At 31.3% G+C, this 17,808-nt stretch overlaps 1 protein-coding gene across 1 annotated transcript; it reads left to right on the forward strand.

Annotated features, from left to right (window-relative positions):
- The first annotated feature begins 8,854 nt into the window (after window positions 1–8,854).
- Window positions 8,855–11,188, forward strand: LOC107606604 (uncharacterized). Its single transcript, XM_088494452.1, has 3 exons — window positions 8,855–9,443; window positions 9,733–10,722; window positions 10,809–11,188. The coding sequence occupies exons 1-3, from the start codon at window positions 8,855–8,857 to the stop codon at window positions 11,186–11,188; spliced, it is 1,959 nt and encodes a 652-aa protein (XP_088350578.1).
- Window positions 11,189–17,808: the final 6,620 nt, after the last annotated feature.

Consider the following 17,808-nt stretch of genomic DNA (forward strand, 5'->3'; position numbering starts at 1 on the left):
CTGCATCAACCTTCAGTTCTTAATAACCATGGATTATTATTATTAGATAAAAATTTATATCCAATTGTTTATATGTAAATTTGATAATTAAAAATTATTAGATAATTTAATAAATTTAATTAAATTATTATTTAATAATTTTTAATTATTAACTTTATGTGAAGAGATAATTATACGTAAATTTTTATCCTATTATTATAAAAAGATGGCTATGTCCGCATGACATTTCTCGTTGAAGACAAAAGATGGCTATGCCAGCATGACGCTGATTTAGTTGTTTTAATTTTAAGCTTTGTTTCTCTTCATCCCGAAGCTAAGGAGTGTGGTATGTCTAAGATTCCGAAAACAAAATCGGTTATTATATTAAACCAATAAAATTAAAAGCTTAAAAATTTAAAGATTCAACTCAAATTTAATCAAAATTAAAATGAATATAATAAAATAATATATTTATGTATAATATATATTAAAAAAAGATTTTTTTTGTATTTTTATTATTATAAAGCAATTTATCGATAAAATCATAAAAAATTGAACGGTTCATTCGATTAATTATTTTTGATCAAATTTTTTATTTTTTAACTAATTTGTTACTAACTGATTTTTTATTTTAACTGAATCAGTTTAGTGACTAAGATTCATCAGTCTGGTTCTTAAAACCGTGCTATGTTCTCAATTCCGTCAATATTAGTCTTTCTTACTTACGGTATTAGTCTGCAGTTAATAATAATAATAATAATGTAATGCAATGCACCGGGAATATTTCTTAACATCTTTCATTCTCAACTCTTTGATGACAAAGTATTTTAGAAAACTACGTATTATTAGGAAATAATAAGTAATAATCATGCGATAGATGATTAGGTTAGGTCGTAAGTTAGTGGAGAACTTTGGCTTAATGATGTGGCATGGAATGGAATCCTTAACATAAGGTAATGCATATTTGTCAGGCGAATATGTTTTGTGAAGAGTGAAGTGGATGAAGAATGAATACTGTAATTATTTTTTTTTAAAGAAGTGTATGTGTATTATATATAGGATTTTTTATTTTAACAAATTAAATAAATATAATAATTACTAAAATAAATCATTTAAAAAATTATATGAAAACGAATTTCGATAATAATTTTTTAAATTATTTATTTTAGTAATTATTATATCTATTTAATTTATTAAAATAAAAAATTCTATATATGATATCTCTAATTTTTTATTTTATCTATTATAAAAAAAGTATAATAACATTTTCTCTTCACCTAATTTTATTTTTCACCGTATCATTATCTTATTTTTCATATGATTTTTTATTCACACTCATTAACTTACTCAATTTTAAACCATTGTTTGGGATGAATTATTACAACTTACATAATGTATATAGTATTTAATTGATCTTTGAATTTGGTTTTGTTTTGGGCAAAATCCATGTCTTGCTTAATGGGTAATTTTGGAGATGTATGTTGTTCCAAACTCAATTTCTAAATCTTCAAAACGATCGAATAATGACTTGATCTTTCGGGTTTAGTCTTCACTACGGATTAAATTGGTCAAGAAATCGCAAATTTTTAACTAATATTTAAATTTAAATATTTTTTTATCTTAATTAATAAGATAAAATAAAATAACAACGTAAATTATATAATAAGAATCAAAGATTTTTTCAAATACGTTACACATTTTTAACTCTCGTCGATATTTTTTAAATCCATTTTGATTTGGATGTTGCAGTGTTTTTGCTGGTATCACTTCTTGTCACCAAAATCAACAATGATCGTTCTCTCTATCTATCCGTATTGACAAAGTCTTGTATATATGTGAATATATGGGAAGAGATGAAAGAATAGTACTTACCACTAACAAAAAGGTTGAGGCTAGAAATTTTTTATTTAAAAAAAAAATGATATAATTCTATTATTGTATTGGCATGCATGAAAGTGTTTATAAAAAAATAAAAAATATCTATAAAAGCTAATTTTGACAATAAATATAACAGTTTTATGTTCATGTGAGTTGGTTAAAACTACAATCAAAGCAACTAAGTCGGCGCACCTAGGAAGATTAAAATTTCTATCAAAACCAAAATGCTAACTTAATGATAGAATCTTAGATTACAAGATTGGTTTCACATCTTTATTCAAAAAATGTAGAAAAACATAAGGTTTTGTGGCTTACAATCTTCTCAAGTCGTGAAAAGCATTATTGCGAGCCTATAAGATTTTGAAAACTAACAGTTATTGACACTTGACACTTAACAATGGATTTAAGGTGCGCTTCATTTTAAATATTATCTTTATCAATAGAAAATACTTGTGTACTGTGATCCTCTTATGGAAGAACAAATAATAATGCCACCAATGGCGGGAATTGTTTTTTTATATGATGTTGAGATTGATGATTCGCACCAAAGTTGTATGTAAAATGACTAATTATATTTATATAATATATAATTTGAGCTATAATTAAAATATTTTTAATTATAATTATTGTTATATTTTAATATTTTATACAATATTAATATTGTACAAATAGTTATGTGTTATGTCTGATGATTCTGGATTTTTATTTTATATTTGAAATTTTTTAGAGTCAGAAGTAACGCATGTAACGATCCAATATTTAGCATATCATTGATCATGCAAAAAATAAGGTGTTGCTAACCTAATTTCATTAATATTGAGTCTTTACGCGTTAATCTGTCAAAATAATTAACACATATTCACATACTTAATGTTAATAATACATTATAGTATTACATAGAAAACTAATTACAAAACATACTCTTCTGAATAAAATTTCAACTAACAAGACGAGGAGGAAATAAATTCTAATAACAACTCAACTTGCAAACAAATTCTTTTATGTTTCTGCAGTTTCACAATAAGCCTTTATACTTGTAGCTAAAAAGGGTGAAAATAGAGGGTAAAAACTGGGGAGTCCTTAGTAGGACTGAGGTGGATAGTTATGTTCATTTTATTCTTGTTTTAACCGCAGACAAACAATAGAGTATATATAAGCTTAAACATACAAAAGTACAAAGAAGCACTTAATCAGAAAGCACACACACATTCACAGAGATACACACAGATATGCGCAAACAAGTATAATGCATGTCTATTCCTAGTGTAAGTAATGAGCTCATTTGTCGGTTACACACCCGCTTCTGACAATATTCGGTAATCATATCCGAATACGGCTTTCCAGTTGGCATATCTCCTGTCAATACAGGGTAGTTTTCCCTCGCCAACGTATGTCTGACATATCTCTGTGAACACCCGTGTCGTTACAAGCTGCGGCCCCAGGTCGAAAGTATGTATAATAAAATATCTGTGAACACCCCCTATTGTCATAGGCTGCGGCCCTAGGCTGAAAGTTTTCTGGAAAACAAATCTCGGTGGTCGCACTACCATCTATCTAATTGTCCTTTTGCAGTAGATTTTCACATAATCTTTTTCATTATTCACCATCAATTACTCTTTTTATCTTTGTCATCTGCTCTCCTATGGCAGATATCTCTTTAGTTAATACATTCTTTTTTTTTTTTTTTGTGCTCTACTCTCTTGTGACAGAGATTCGTTAGATTTTTTTTAGTCTTTGCTCTCTGCTCTCCTGTGACAGAGATCCCTTTAGTTAATACATTCCTTTTTTTCTTCATTCTTTTACTTACTTTCTTTCAATATCTCAAATTATTTTCACACTCTTCTCTCACATTTTCCTAAATGTCTTATGAAAGGAGAATTATAAAATTCTTAACTTAACTTTATATTTCTAAAACTTTTAGCGATTATATTATTTTATCTCTTTTCTTATTTAATAAAATCATATCTTTACTAAAATGAATAATAATAATAATAATAATAATAATAATAATAATAATAATAATAATAATAATAATAATAATAATAATAATAATAATAATATTTTTATTTTAATATCAAAAACTAGTTTGTAGCACTTTGTTCTTAATTTTTAAAAATTTTTCTTTAAATCTCAAGTTTTTAAATATTTTACTTTTTAATACAATATTTTATAAAATTACTAATTTAATTTTATATTTATAAAATTACTAATTTAACTTCATATTTCTAAAAATAATCCTAAATTTTTATAAAATATCCAATTTACTCCGAAACTTTTACCTTTTACTCAAAATATCCCAAAACTTATATGATTACTATTTTTAACCCTGATCTTTTATCAAATTATATTTCTATACTCAAAATAATTTTTGTATTGGTGATAATATCTCTTTTCAAAACCGAAATCTTCTTTTGTAATCTTTCAAAATATATACTTGATTTTAAATCTATTTTTGAACTTTTCAATTACCGAGTTTTCACGACTTTTAATTTAATCTCGCGGCTATCAAACCTCATCAATTTTCTCAATATTCAAGTTTAACAACAGCCCTCAAATTAGGCCTAACAAACAGACTGGTTTGACAGCCTCATCAAAATCGAAATATAAAGCACTAAATCAACAATATTTTATCAAAATTTAAACACAAAATCATTCAATTTTAAGTCACAAACATCCAATCAACAATCACATATCAAAAACACAATTAATTCGTAATTAATTTACCAAATTTTATCTTTGTATGACAACCACCAAATCGAAACATCAAGAAAGCTTTCTGAACGAAAAATCGAAGAAGAAAACGTCAAAATCGGTTACTCTACCTCTAGGACTCCCACTTAGCCGAACCATGCCTGAAAGATCAGCGGTGCCACCATTAACTTCTCCCGAACAAAAGTGACGTCAACATAAAGAAGTGGAAGATACAAACACATTAATCGAATTAAATTTTTTATTGGAGTTACAAATCTTAAGAAATTGAACTTGGAAGCTGAGAGGTTTCACGGTTTCTCTCTTCTCTCTCGACTTCTTTCTTTTTAGTTTTTTCTAATGGCTTCAATGATGATGATGATTTGCAATAGATGATGATGATAATGAGTGATTAAGTGACACGTAGGGGATTGGATGTCAAACTTAAGCCATGTGTCAAGTTATAATTTTGTTGAGTCAGTAATTCAAGTTATAAATATTTTAAAGGAATAATTATAAAAAATAGGTATATTAAAACATAAGTAATAATATGTATAGGGTTAAATATATATGAGTTATTAATATAAATGACATTAGTAACATAATGATAAAGGATATACGATAAAATATTAGTAATGGCAAGTTTATCAAAAAGTACCGATATTTATTCATACCGACAAATTTTGAATTTGAAATATTTTAATTACTAAAATTAAATTATAAAATATTCATTATTAATAGAGTACTAAAATTATAATTTCAATTATATAAAATATCTTACTATAATAAAATTATATAATAATTTTAATTAATGTAAACTCAATGTATCATAAAAATTAATTTAAATACCTTTAACAAAATAATTTTTAAAAATAAAAACTCCAATAAAATAAATTATAAATCATTCATAATTAATAATTCAAAATATGATGTTTAGCAAAATATCAATCACTTAATTTAAATCATATAATTTTTGCCATTCATAAATTACTGAAATTCTAGTTTCAATTATGCAAAATATCACATTTAATAAAATTATATATAATAATCCTAATCAACTTAAACTTCAATAATCATAAAATCAATTTAATTATATCTAATAAAATAATTTTTAAATAAATAGTTCAAATTAATAAAATAGGTCATAAATAATTTATAAAGAGTTAAAGAATGATTTTTAACGAATTTTTAAAAACTGTTTATTATTCCATTTTAAATTCATAAGTTTGTAAAAATGTAGATTTTTTGAAATTTGAACTAAACTACAAAATTTAGATTTTTTTTATTATTTGTTTTGATTTTTTTGATATTTTATTTAAATTCAAATAAAAAATATTTTTTTATTGACATTTATGTTTTAAAGTTAATACGATTAGCTTAAAAAATAAGAAATGTCAATAATCAATATTAGTAGTAAATCGGATTAAGCTGATTCGATATACTATATATGTGTTGTACAATAATAATAAATCGAATTAACTTAAATAGCATCGAAATTTTTTAACTATCCAAAATTTCTCCTAACATATCTTCTTCTTTTACTTCTTTTTTTTTTTTCATATTTTATCTTTTTTTTTTCTTTCTCCCAACATGTTCTACTTATTTTTTATATTTTGTTATTGATACTAATTTTTTTGTATATTTTTACGTTTTATTTTAAAAATAGAGGATTTTATCTAAATAAATTTATTTTAAAATTGGACTATATACTCCTAAATTCTAAACAATAAATAGTCTTACAATATAGTGTGAAGATCAATTCAAATTCTGTTTATCGTGATAAAATTTTTATATTTTATATAATAAATTTTATCGTCATTTTTGTTTTATTTTTATGCTTTATATAAAAAATTTTCAGTGTCATTCATCATTATCATATTTGTATTTTTTTCATAAAATTTTAAAAATATACAAACAAATAAATAAACAAAAATAAATAAAAACAAAAAAATATAAAAGAAAAAAACGATATCGATACCTAATAAGATGATAATGATAAAAAAAAGGAAGAAGAAAAAAAAAGATAAAAAATTAAATAAAAAAATAAAAAAATACATATATATCATGAATTAGTTGAATTTAGTTACATGAGAAATATCTTTTTTGTTTGGGACTAAGGCCTATAGCTATAGGAGTTTCACTCTTCTCTTCACCGGAATTAGAATCTACTTCACAAAAATCTAAGGCTGTTGAGCTCTTTTTCCAAGGACCTTCGGTGCCATTGCTGGAGTGATAGGCACATGCTTCTCAGTATTAATTCGTATAGAATTAAAATTTATTTAAAATAATAAAAAATAATTGAAATAAATTAAAAATTATGAATATTTTTTCTAATCTTTAAAATTCTCGAGAAAAAAAATAGTCTATCATAATAAAAAGGAGCATGAAGATATTGCTGTCCCTGTTTTTTGGGTAAGAGTTCCGCTAGGAAAACAATGAGATATCTATACAATATGTACAATGAGCTATTTATTTGGTCCAATATGTATTAATAATATAAATTAAACATTATTATCCCTAATTTCTAGTTGCTTTTTGTGATTTCTATCCCCAATTTACTCCAAATTCTTTCTCATTAACCCTTCATCACCCACCATTACCTACCCTCCAAAAAACCCCATTGTTTGTTCCATAGAAAAACCCATTTCTTCGCCGCCCCGCGCGCAGCAACCTGTGTTCTACCGCTCTGTTTTTGCGTGACGTGTAGCTTCCATTCCTGCCGACCGAAATTGTCACGCTCCGCCTCCTTGCGCCAACGCTCTCGCCGGAAGAACCTCCGTCACTCCTCACGCGGCCGAACATCTGTGACCTACAACTGTCAGCGTCATCGACGTGAGTTGCAGCCCCGAACTCCGCGTTCACATCATCCCAGCGCTGCTGCTTGGGTCTTGTTGAATTACTTGAAAAATAAATATCCACGAAAACTGAGAAAGTGAACATCCAAAATCATACAAAAACGAACATCCAATGTGAACGTGTATAAATCATAACCAGCAATCATCATCTACACCTAAGCACCTAAGAATAACCATCCACGTTCACAGAGAAAGTGAACATCCGACGACAGGAAGAAGGCACAAACCGGCTGTGATGGAGGCGCTGGACGTCCGGGTTGCTGCGGTGCTGCGAGCTCAACTCACACAATATGCGCGTCTTCCCTACGTACGGTGGCCTGTGCGGACGACGGCGCCAGTTGGAAGAGTGTTGGCGCGATGTCCGACGACGACTGGTAACCATGGCGGCACTGTACCAGTTTTTGCTTCGAGGAGAGAGTGAGAGAAGAGTTTACACCATATTGAGAGAGGGAGAAAATCCTAATTTAATTCTGATGGAAATCATGATTTGATTCAAATTTTAAATGGAAAACTACTCAAAATTAATTAATTACCATAACTACTAAAAATTAATTAATTGCCATAACTAACGGGAATCATGATTTAATTCAAATTTTAAATTAAAAACTATTCAAAATTAATTAATTACTTCTAATTTAATTCTAATTTCAATTTAACTCCATTGTACACATTATATAAAATATACATTGACTCATCATACTTTTTCTTTGATAATTATAACCCAAAAGTGGATTTTGTTTTGGGTCGGTAGGGTAAAGACCCTTTCTTTTGCCAAAAGTTTCAGCAAATGTAACGTGTCTGAATTTAAACAATTTGTGTGGATTAAGTGAATAAATAAATCATTAGTCTTTTAAGTACTAAAAGACATACGCTTATGATGTAATTTTAGTTCTACAATCATAATAAAATAACGTCTTATTTTTCTTTTAAATAATAAGCTGGCTGATTTTTTTTTTATATAATTTAGTGGTGTGAGTTATAATGCGTTATGATCATTAGGGGAGAATTACACTATTATGACTGCATTGCTTTTAAGAATTTGGGAGGAAGAAATCGGTGGATCCGATTTCAAGCAGAAAGAGGAAGGAACACAAATCGAACCCACCGATTTGTGTGAAAGAGAGATTCAGTTTACATCAAATCGGATCCACCGATTTGTGGGAGCCCAATTTTATAAAACGGAGAGTGCAGTAATCGGACCCACCGATTTTGGGTCGCCAAAAATTGTTTTTAATCCGGCAGTGCACCAATCGAACCAAGCGATTTGTGTGGCACGCGGTCGGTCCGTCCGATTTGCCTGTAACGGCATACATAAAATGAAAAAAAAAATCACAGAAGCCTCATTTCTTCATCGCCGGTCTCAGCTGATGTTCTTCCTTTTCTCTCATTCTTCTCCTTCATTCTTGTAGAATAGATTTCAGTGAGTGTGAGAATAGGCAAGTACGTATACTGATATGGATGATAGAGTTGTGTTGAAAATTTATTATTATGGGCAGATTTTGTTGCAAACATATGAAGGAGTTCAATTTGTGTGTGAAAATCTATTAGATGTTGTTATTCCGTTCACATTGTCATTTGAGGAATTGAAAGGTGTGATTTGTGAGAAGATAGATTCTCAAAGATCTAGGAGAGTATCGTGTATTTTGTACAGGTATCCTTTATCTGTGTTTGGTGGGTTTGTTCAATTTCAGACCAAGTACGTGATGGATGAAGCGAGTATGCATGAAATGTTTTCAATGTATATAGAAAATCGCCATCGAATGTCGTGCATCGAGTTGTATGTTGAGTTTGAGCAATCTGAAGCGGACCGTAACATTGAATTGGAAGATTATAATAGTGAAAGCGAGGATGAATTTGAAAGTAACTATGAGATCGTTGGTCCAGGTGAAGACGAAGATGAAGCTGGCGGCGCTATGAACGCAGATGTGGCGGAAGTTGCAAATGCACTAGCAAACCCGCATCCGTTTCAGGAGCCTTCTTTCATGCGGTTGTTGGATTTGGAGGCTATGCACGCACCGGAGTTTTTGCAATATATAAATGTAGGTGCGTAAAGCTAGACAGCTATGTGAAACTCTGTAGTAGCTGATCAATAAGTCAGATGAGTAATATATGTGATATGTGGATAGTCATTTGTGAGCATAGCATTTGATTTTTTATTAATTAATAGTTTTTTATTATGGATTATATTTAGTTGTTCTTTACGTAGATAGAATAGCGAAAAAAAAAAGACTATTATGATCTTACATGGTAAAGTGTGTTTATTAATTGAGTTATAATAAATGATTTATTACTGAGTACATAATACAGGATTTATTTCTTTTGATGTTTGCAACGCTTCCTGTTGTAGCGGATGGTGAGTTCGCAGTGGGGATGGAATTCAGTTCAAAGGAGGTAGTAATCAAGGCAATGAAAGATTATACCATCCGGAGAGGTGTAGACTATCGAGTATATGAGTCGGAACCGATGACATTCTTTGCCAAATGTACAGAATATGGCAATGGTTGTGACTGGTTGATCAGGGTTACCAAAATGCAAAAGAAGTACTGTTGGGAGATAAGGAGGTACAATGGAAGTCACACTTGTACTAGGTCTACTACTTCGCAAGACCATTCGAAGCTGGATTCCAAGACAGTTGCAGAAGCAATTAAGCCATTGGTAGAGGTTGACCCATCTATAAAGGTGAAATCAGTCATTGCTGAAGTCCAGTCAAAGTTTAACTACACCATCAGTTATCGCAAGGCTTGGTTAGCAAAGCAGCAGGCGGTGGAATCAATTTTTGGAGGTTGGGAAGCATCATATGAAGCTTTGCCCATATGGTTTGAGGCCATGTGTCACAAGGAGCCATCAGCAGTGGTTCACTTTGAAACAATGCCTGCTTACCAGGGGGATGATTTGGTTCCTGATATACGTGTACTGCATAGAGTCTTCTGGAGTTATTACCCTTGTATAAGGGCCTTCAGACACTGCAAGCCAGTGGTGCAGGTGGACGAAACTCATTTGTATGGAAAATGCAAAGGTTGTTTATTGGTTGCAGTCTCACAAGATGGTAATAACATCGTGCCTATTGCATTCGCCATAGTGGAGGGAGAGACTTCTGATGCATGGTACTTTTTCTTGAGTAACTTACGTCAACATGTGGTGACATGTGATGGTGTGGGACTTATCTCTGATCGACACGATTCTATTAGGTCAGCTATTGAGAGAAGTAATGGGGTTTGGTCTACGCTTAGAGCATTCCATATGTTTTGTATCTGGCATATTGAGTCCAACTTCTTGAGGAAGTTCAAGGCACCTTACTTGCAGAAGCTCATCGTCAACATTGGTAAGTTTAAATACAATGAACTTTGAATTTATTGTAAGTACGATCAAATAGAATGGTGTTCATTGTTGACTGAATGTTTTTCATAGGATACTCGAGGACGATCAGGGAGTACCAGATGCGCTATGAACGATTAAAGGAACAGGGTGAGGCTTACACCAACTGGCTTGATCGAATCCCACGTGAGCAATATGCTTTGGCATTTGATGGTGGATACCGATGGGGTCATATGACCACCAATCTTGTGGAGTGCATCAATTCCGTCTTAAAGGGTGCACGCAATCTCCCGGTGACTGCGCTTGTTAAGGCTACATTTTACAGACTGAATGAGTTGTTCACTAGGATCAGCTCTAAGGTTGTAACCTTTACCTTTTTCACTTGTGGCCGTACCTATGAAAACACAACAAATGTTGGATGCTATTACTCAAATGGCAATTCAATATGTAATACAAATACAAGTTCACCATGAAGCTACTAATATAAATTCATAATCAAGCCCTAAATCATTACCAATAGTTTATTTTACCTGCACTAGGCGCTGGATCCTCATCAACAGCATCGTCATCATTCTCATCCTCATCCTCACCCTCATCCTCATCCTCATCCTCACCCTCATCCGCATCCTCTGGATGGTCTACTAGGCAGTTATCAGTCTCATCATCAACTGCCCTATTACTCTCATGAATCAGACTCATCGGAATACGTCTAGGGTTTCCACTCTGTATAATCCCTCCCGCCCCTTCAGCACTTTTGTTCGAGTCAACAGACATTCTGGCACCAGAACTATTAGAGGAAGTGCAAACCTGAGGTCTCGAATCCAATGACCTTCTAGTTGGAGTAATACCACCCGAATGTGCTTGATGGTCGGTGGGAATGTCAACATAATTACCTAAATGTGAGTGGTGCGACCCCGATGCCACGAAACCAAGCAGCTGACTGAATGAAGTTTGCTCTCCATACTCAAACTGTGGACCACCCCAATACTGTTGATGTACCGTGACTGACGCTGAAAAATAATCAGACGGATACGTGTCAGGAACATATGGTGCAAAATACTCAACCCCTCTGTTGTAGCGGTTCCGGTGGCGGCGGTGGGGGAGGTACCGGTGCCGGTTTCGGTTCCGGTTCCGGTGCCGGTGGTGGTGGAGTACCTTCTAGATTATCTTCGAATACAAGGTTCGACAATTGCAAGTGGTCACCAAATGCTTCTCGGTACCAATGCATGTAAATTTCTAATGGATAATGTAAATGCACCAAGTCATCAGAGAGAGTGTGACTATACCGATTGGTCCACTGCATCACCCAAAAAGAGTGGGTATTGGCCCAATCTTGATTCTTAGGCCCAGTTAGAATTTCGCCGTGTGATGCACCTAGATCCCGCTCTTGATTAGGAACACCCTATCTCAATCCAAATTGCCTCCTGACTCTATCAGATGCATGCCACTCGATGCATTCAAAAGATATGAGTGGCACTGTGGCACTCCAGATAACCGAATTATGACGGATGTCTAAAGGAATCACGTCTGGGTCGATGTTTCCAATGCCATAAGCCTGCCAAAGAAACTGGACACATCGAACCAGTCAGATGATTACACAACAATTAATTCACTTAACAAGTTACGTAAGGTACTTGTATTTTACAAAATACCTGTCATTCTTGTAGATCATCCAACAACCTCCTGTAGTGTGCAAGCGTTTTATATCCGTAGGCATAGTTTTCACGGTCCCAGTTACGCCACCTGCCGTCGGACAATCCATTAGTTAACTTATCTTGTGGAAAATAAAATACAATTTCTATCAATTCTTTTAATGCATACTTTAATCAAAATTACATGTTTGCAATTGGAAACATTCGGGGATTGCCGGGAATCGACGCTAGAAATGGTAGCCGGATCCAAGCCCAAGTGAGCAACAGTGTCAGTGGACCGTCCATCTCCTTGCAGTCGACACGAGTTGCCCTACACAATGATCTATACAAGTGTGCCAGGCATGCCGAACCCCAACTAAACTGTATGATCTAACCAAAGTTACGGAGCAAAGGTAAAAATTTTCAATGCACAGCTGCACCTGACTTATCTCCAAACAGAATTGTCCCAAATAACAACATTATGTGACACTTTACATACATCTGAATGTGCACATCATCATTCAACAATATACGATCTTTCAAACTCCTAAACCATGTTAATTTTATAAAGCTCCCTCTACAGTCCGTCTTCCTCGGTGTAACTCCAAATTGGTGCAAGCACTCGGCTTCCAATGCCTCAAAACTACTCATGGTCGGTCCTGTAACCGGAAGACCATTTGTCGGCGGACCAAGAATTATCACCACATCCTCCAAGGTCACGGCACACTCACCAACCGAAAAATGAAATGTGTGAGTCTCAGGCCGCCATCTCTCAATCAGAGCATTAATCATTGCTGACTGACAGTGGATAATTCCAATTTGTGAAACATAATAAAATCCAGTCTCGCGCAAGTGTGACTCAACAATTTAGTTGTATGGATCCGGCGGCTTTAAATGATCACACATCAACATCCGTGAACCCTACAATATCACATTTCCGCTATAAGTACCAGTATAATATAATTATATTCTCAAAAACACAATTATCCTTACATGTCCATTATAACTAATTCCAGCATAATTGCATTTCAAACATACACGGTAAATCTGTTATACAAAAATCCTTCAATCATATTCATTACCTTATAACAAAAATTATTTAACCTTAACTAACTAACTAGAATAATTTCACGACTAATAAACTATTTATTCGTAAAATAGCATACTAATTTTATTATTGTTATTATTATTCATAAAACAGCATACTAATTTTATTATTATTATTATTATTATTATTATTATTATTATTATTATTATTATTCATAACACGGCATCATAATAATAATTTCCTAATCTAAGTTTAGTTATTACTAATTTATTGTCTAAATTTTACTGAATTAAAATTCAATTATTAATGATCATAAATAAAATAATTTATTAAATTTTTATTATTAATCATAATAATTTATTAAACTCAATTACTACTGCTAATAATAATAATAACAATAACAATATATCAATCTACTCTACTCTAATCTAATATGTACAGATCTCATCCCTTCTCCTTCTTCATTACATTCATTCATTCTTTTATTATTTTATTTTAACCAATAATTATTTAAAAAATCCAATTCTTCGGTAAAGCACCACATCATACATACATACATACATGATTAATTTCTATTTTGAATTCTATTTTTAACCACTTAACAATAAAATCATACACACATACATGATTAATCTCTACTTAGTGCCATTATAATATATATTGCTAATAAAATTTAATATTATCACTATTATTATTATTAAATCAGATTATTAAAAAATAAAAACTTACATAATTTAGATGTCCAAAATAATTAACAATATAAAATTCTGGTTGATTTACTTTTTAATTTTTGGTCTTCTTAGCATTTTTTTTAAATTTTTTTGAAGGTTTGTTGTGATCCAACAATGGTGTTAAAGAAAGAAAGTGGTGGGATTGAGTATGTGTTGAAGAGAGAGATACGAGAGTGAAAGGTATACTCCTGGGAGGGGGAAAATAATGGTCTTTTGGATGAGGGAGTCACGGGCCAACCAAAGAACGCTGCATGCGTGATGCGTGGTCAGAGAACCCAAATCGGTGGTCCGATTGGTGCACCTGCCGCATCCTCAAATCGGTCCGTCTGATTTCCGTCCACCAAATCAGTCCATCCGATTTTTTCTTACCCAGCCATCACATCTCCGTGAAACACCATAAACCCCATATTGCTGCTATACTCCATCAACCCCTCCGTATTAAAATTAAAAATCTCTAATAAGCTTGGTCGAATAAGAGTTTTTGAAAACTGAGAGTTTGTTCAAAACTGCAATTGCACGATTTTAAAGGACTCGAAAGCATGAGAGATTGAGACCAATAACGTTACATGGAATCGTGATACTGTCTCACAAAATATCTCATTCATCACAAAACAAATTCCGGTTTTGTAATAAATCTTAAATGATTAAATCTTCCATCTATATGACAGGCATTAAGGAAAAATTTGGTTTACAATTTTTTTATAAAATATTTTTTAAAATATGTATATCTATATAAATATATATTTTTATTTTTAAAACCTGATTTTAAGACTTTTTAACTATAATATAATATTTACTATTTGTTAACATTATACAAATTTAATAAATAAAATAGTACAGTGAATTAATAAGTATATTAGTGTCTATTAATAACAAGTAAATATGACTTTATAAAGTGTTATTAAAAAAATACTTGATGCAAATATCATAAAAGAAAATAAATTATAACAATCCTTAAAAAAATATATTTTATAAAATATTCTATTAATATTATTTTTCTTAAAATAATGTTTTTAAAACATTATTTTAAATGAATCCTATAACAAAATTTATAACTTTTTTTTTTTATTTCTCACAGTATCCTCTAGGTTTAAGTTAAAAACTAATCTATGACGGATCGAACTCCATTTAAGAGTTTGTCGTTGGCCAATGAATTGTTGCATGCATAAAATGGAATTCGAATCCTAACACTTATTTAAGCGTACTAGTGAGCTAATAATTAGACAAATTCAACTTTGTTATCTATAACTATCATGATCACAACAAGTAGAAAACCAATTCAAGCTAAGCAATTAATAATTTTGATGAAATACCATAAATAGAAACACATAATTAAGAATTTATAAATAAAAGCAAATTAAAGATCAATAATTTAATTTAACATCATGCTACGTTTATAAAAATAAATGAGTTATTTGTATAAGATACACACATAAATATATAATAACTAATTTTTAGTATATAATAATAGTTTTAATAATTTATTATAGGGTTAAGTACTTAAATCGTCCCTAAGGTCTAGGGTGAAAATCAAAATCGTCCCCGACAATTTTTTGTTATTAAAATCATCCCCAACGTTACAAAACGTTATAAAATCGTCTTTTTTTTACTTTAATTTTATTTTCTTGACCAAATTACCCTTAAAATTAATAAAAATAAAATTAAAAAAAAACCCAACAACCCCAACCCCCCCATCTTGTCTCCTGTCTCTCCCTCTCTTCCCTTTGATCTCCTTCTTTCTACCCCTCTTCGGAACCCTCCCTCCCAACCACAACCCCAATTCTTCCTCTCTTTCTTTTCGCCACCGTATCATCTCCACCCCCACTTTTTTCTCCCTTTCCATCACCAACCTCAACCCTTCCTCCATTAACGGTGGCCTCACCTTCCTCATCTCCTTCTCCACCTTCTTCTCCCTTTCCATCACCGACCTTAATCCTTACCCTTCGACGACAACCATGTTCTCTGACTCTTCTTCGGCGTCGACTCCTTCTCCGTCATGCTCTTTTTCTCGCAGCGCCGGCATGCGTTCTTCCTCTCACAGCGCCACGCCTCCGTTCTGCCTTCTGTAGTGTTGCGCCTCCGTTCTGCCTTCTTGCCGTATCGCTCTTCCTTCCAGATTCAGATCTATTCTTCTTCCTGTTCTACTTCTCTGATTCTCTGTTTTTGTTTCCTGGAGCTCACCACTTTCCATTGGGATAGATGCAGGTAGGAGGAGTGAGGTGAGTTGTGAGAGGTTGGGAAGGTGGAGAGCAGAGGGTGGTGGGATCGATAGAAGCGTCTTCGAGTTTGTCGTCTTCAGCCTCAAATCCCTCTTCTTTTTGTTCTTTCTTTTTTTATTTTTTTAATTTCTGTTGCTGTTGAATTTGGATCTGAAGTTGCAGTTGATGATTGCTGAATTGTTCTTAAATTTAAAATTTTTGTTAATTTATTTTGTGGATGTTGTTGTTGATGTTATTCATTTTGTTGTTGCTGTTGCTAAATGTGTGTTAATGTTGCTGAATTTGTTGGTTAATTTGTTGTTGCTGTTGCTGAATTTAGTTTGTGGGTGATGGCCATGAGAAAAAGAAGAGGGAGAGGAAGATAGTTGCCTAAGGATGATGCATAAGTTATGGACAAAAGGTGATAAGGATGATGAAGATGATGCAGAACATGATGCGTAGGTGTGATAGTGAGGGAGTTACGGGAGGGGAGGGGAGGGGGGCAGGAGTTTGTTTAATTTTTTAATATTATTTTTAATTATTTTTATTACTAATGAAGGGTAATATGGTAAAAAAAATAAAATTGAAATGGAAAAGGACGATTTTATAACGTTTTGTAATGTTGGGGATGATTTTAATAACAAAAAAAGGTCGGAGACGATTTTGATTTTCACCCCTAACCTTAGGGACGATTTCAGTACTTAACCCTTTATTATACAATTTTATAATTTTATCCTTTATTTGAATATTAGAAATAAAATAAAAAAACAGAAGATGATATAATAATTTATTAGAAATAAAAAAATCATTTAAATCTCATAAAATTGGAGAAACTTAAAAATAAAAAAGTTTGAAGGTTAAAAAAAATCTCCAAAACTCTTTCCTTTCCAATAATTAAACTTTTAAACAAGCTTTAATGATCCAAAACCTTTTCATTCTCCCTACAAGCTTTCAAAACCAAACTTGCAAACACACCTAAGTCCTTTAAAAATCATTCAATTCTCACTGCAATTATCTTAAAAATTTTCCAATTTTATAATTTATTTATTAAAATAGATAAAGTATATTTTTTATTTTTAAAATTTGTTAAAGATTTTAAAAATATTTCTAAGTTTTATTTTATTTTAATTTTATCTCAAAAAATTTCGATTTGTATCAAATATACTTTGATGGATAATTTTTTAAAAAATTTAGAACCAATTCAACAACAATTTTCTAAAAACAACCATCAAAACAAACAAATCAAAAATAGCTACCATACATTATTGTTAGATTAATGGTAAATTTTTTAAAAATTTAGCTGTAAGAATATATTGATATAAATAAAATTTTTTTGGGACAAAATTAAAATAAAATAAAACTAACTTCAAAAATAAAAATATAATTTTTTTGGTAAAAAAAACTGGACATAAAATTGGGCTTTATGGGCTTCCATAATCCCTCCCCAAAAAAACCTAAATAATTTAATTAATAACATTAAATAAT

Source organism: Arachis ipaensis, chromosome B7, assembly GCF_059453495.1.
Source record: "Arachis ipaensis isolate K30076 ecotype BB chromosome B7, ASM5945349v1, whole genome shotgun sequence".
NCBI lineage: Eukaryota > Viridiplantae > Streptophyta > Magnoliopsida > Fabales > Fabaceae > Arachis > Arachis ipaensis.

What these genes read in the sequence shown, in the direction of transcription:
- LOC107606604 (XM_088494452.1), top strand. Translation starts at nt 8,855, where the DNA reads ATGGATGATAGAGTTGTGTTGAAAATTTATTATTATGGGCAGATTTTG. An exon ending in TTTGCAATATATAAATGTAG is followed by an intron (nt 9,444 to 9,732) that starts GTGCGTAAAGCT and finishes TGATGTTTGCAA; the next exon opens with CGCTTCCTGTTGTAGCGGAT. An exon ending in GAAGCTCATCGTCAACATTG is followed by an intron (nt 10,723 to 10,808) that starts GTAAGTTTAAAT and finishes TGTTTTTCATAG; the next exon opens with GATACTCGAGGACGATCAGG.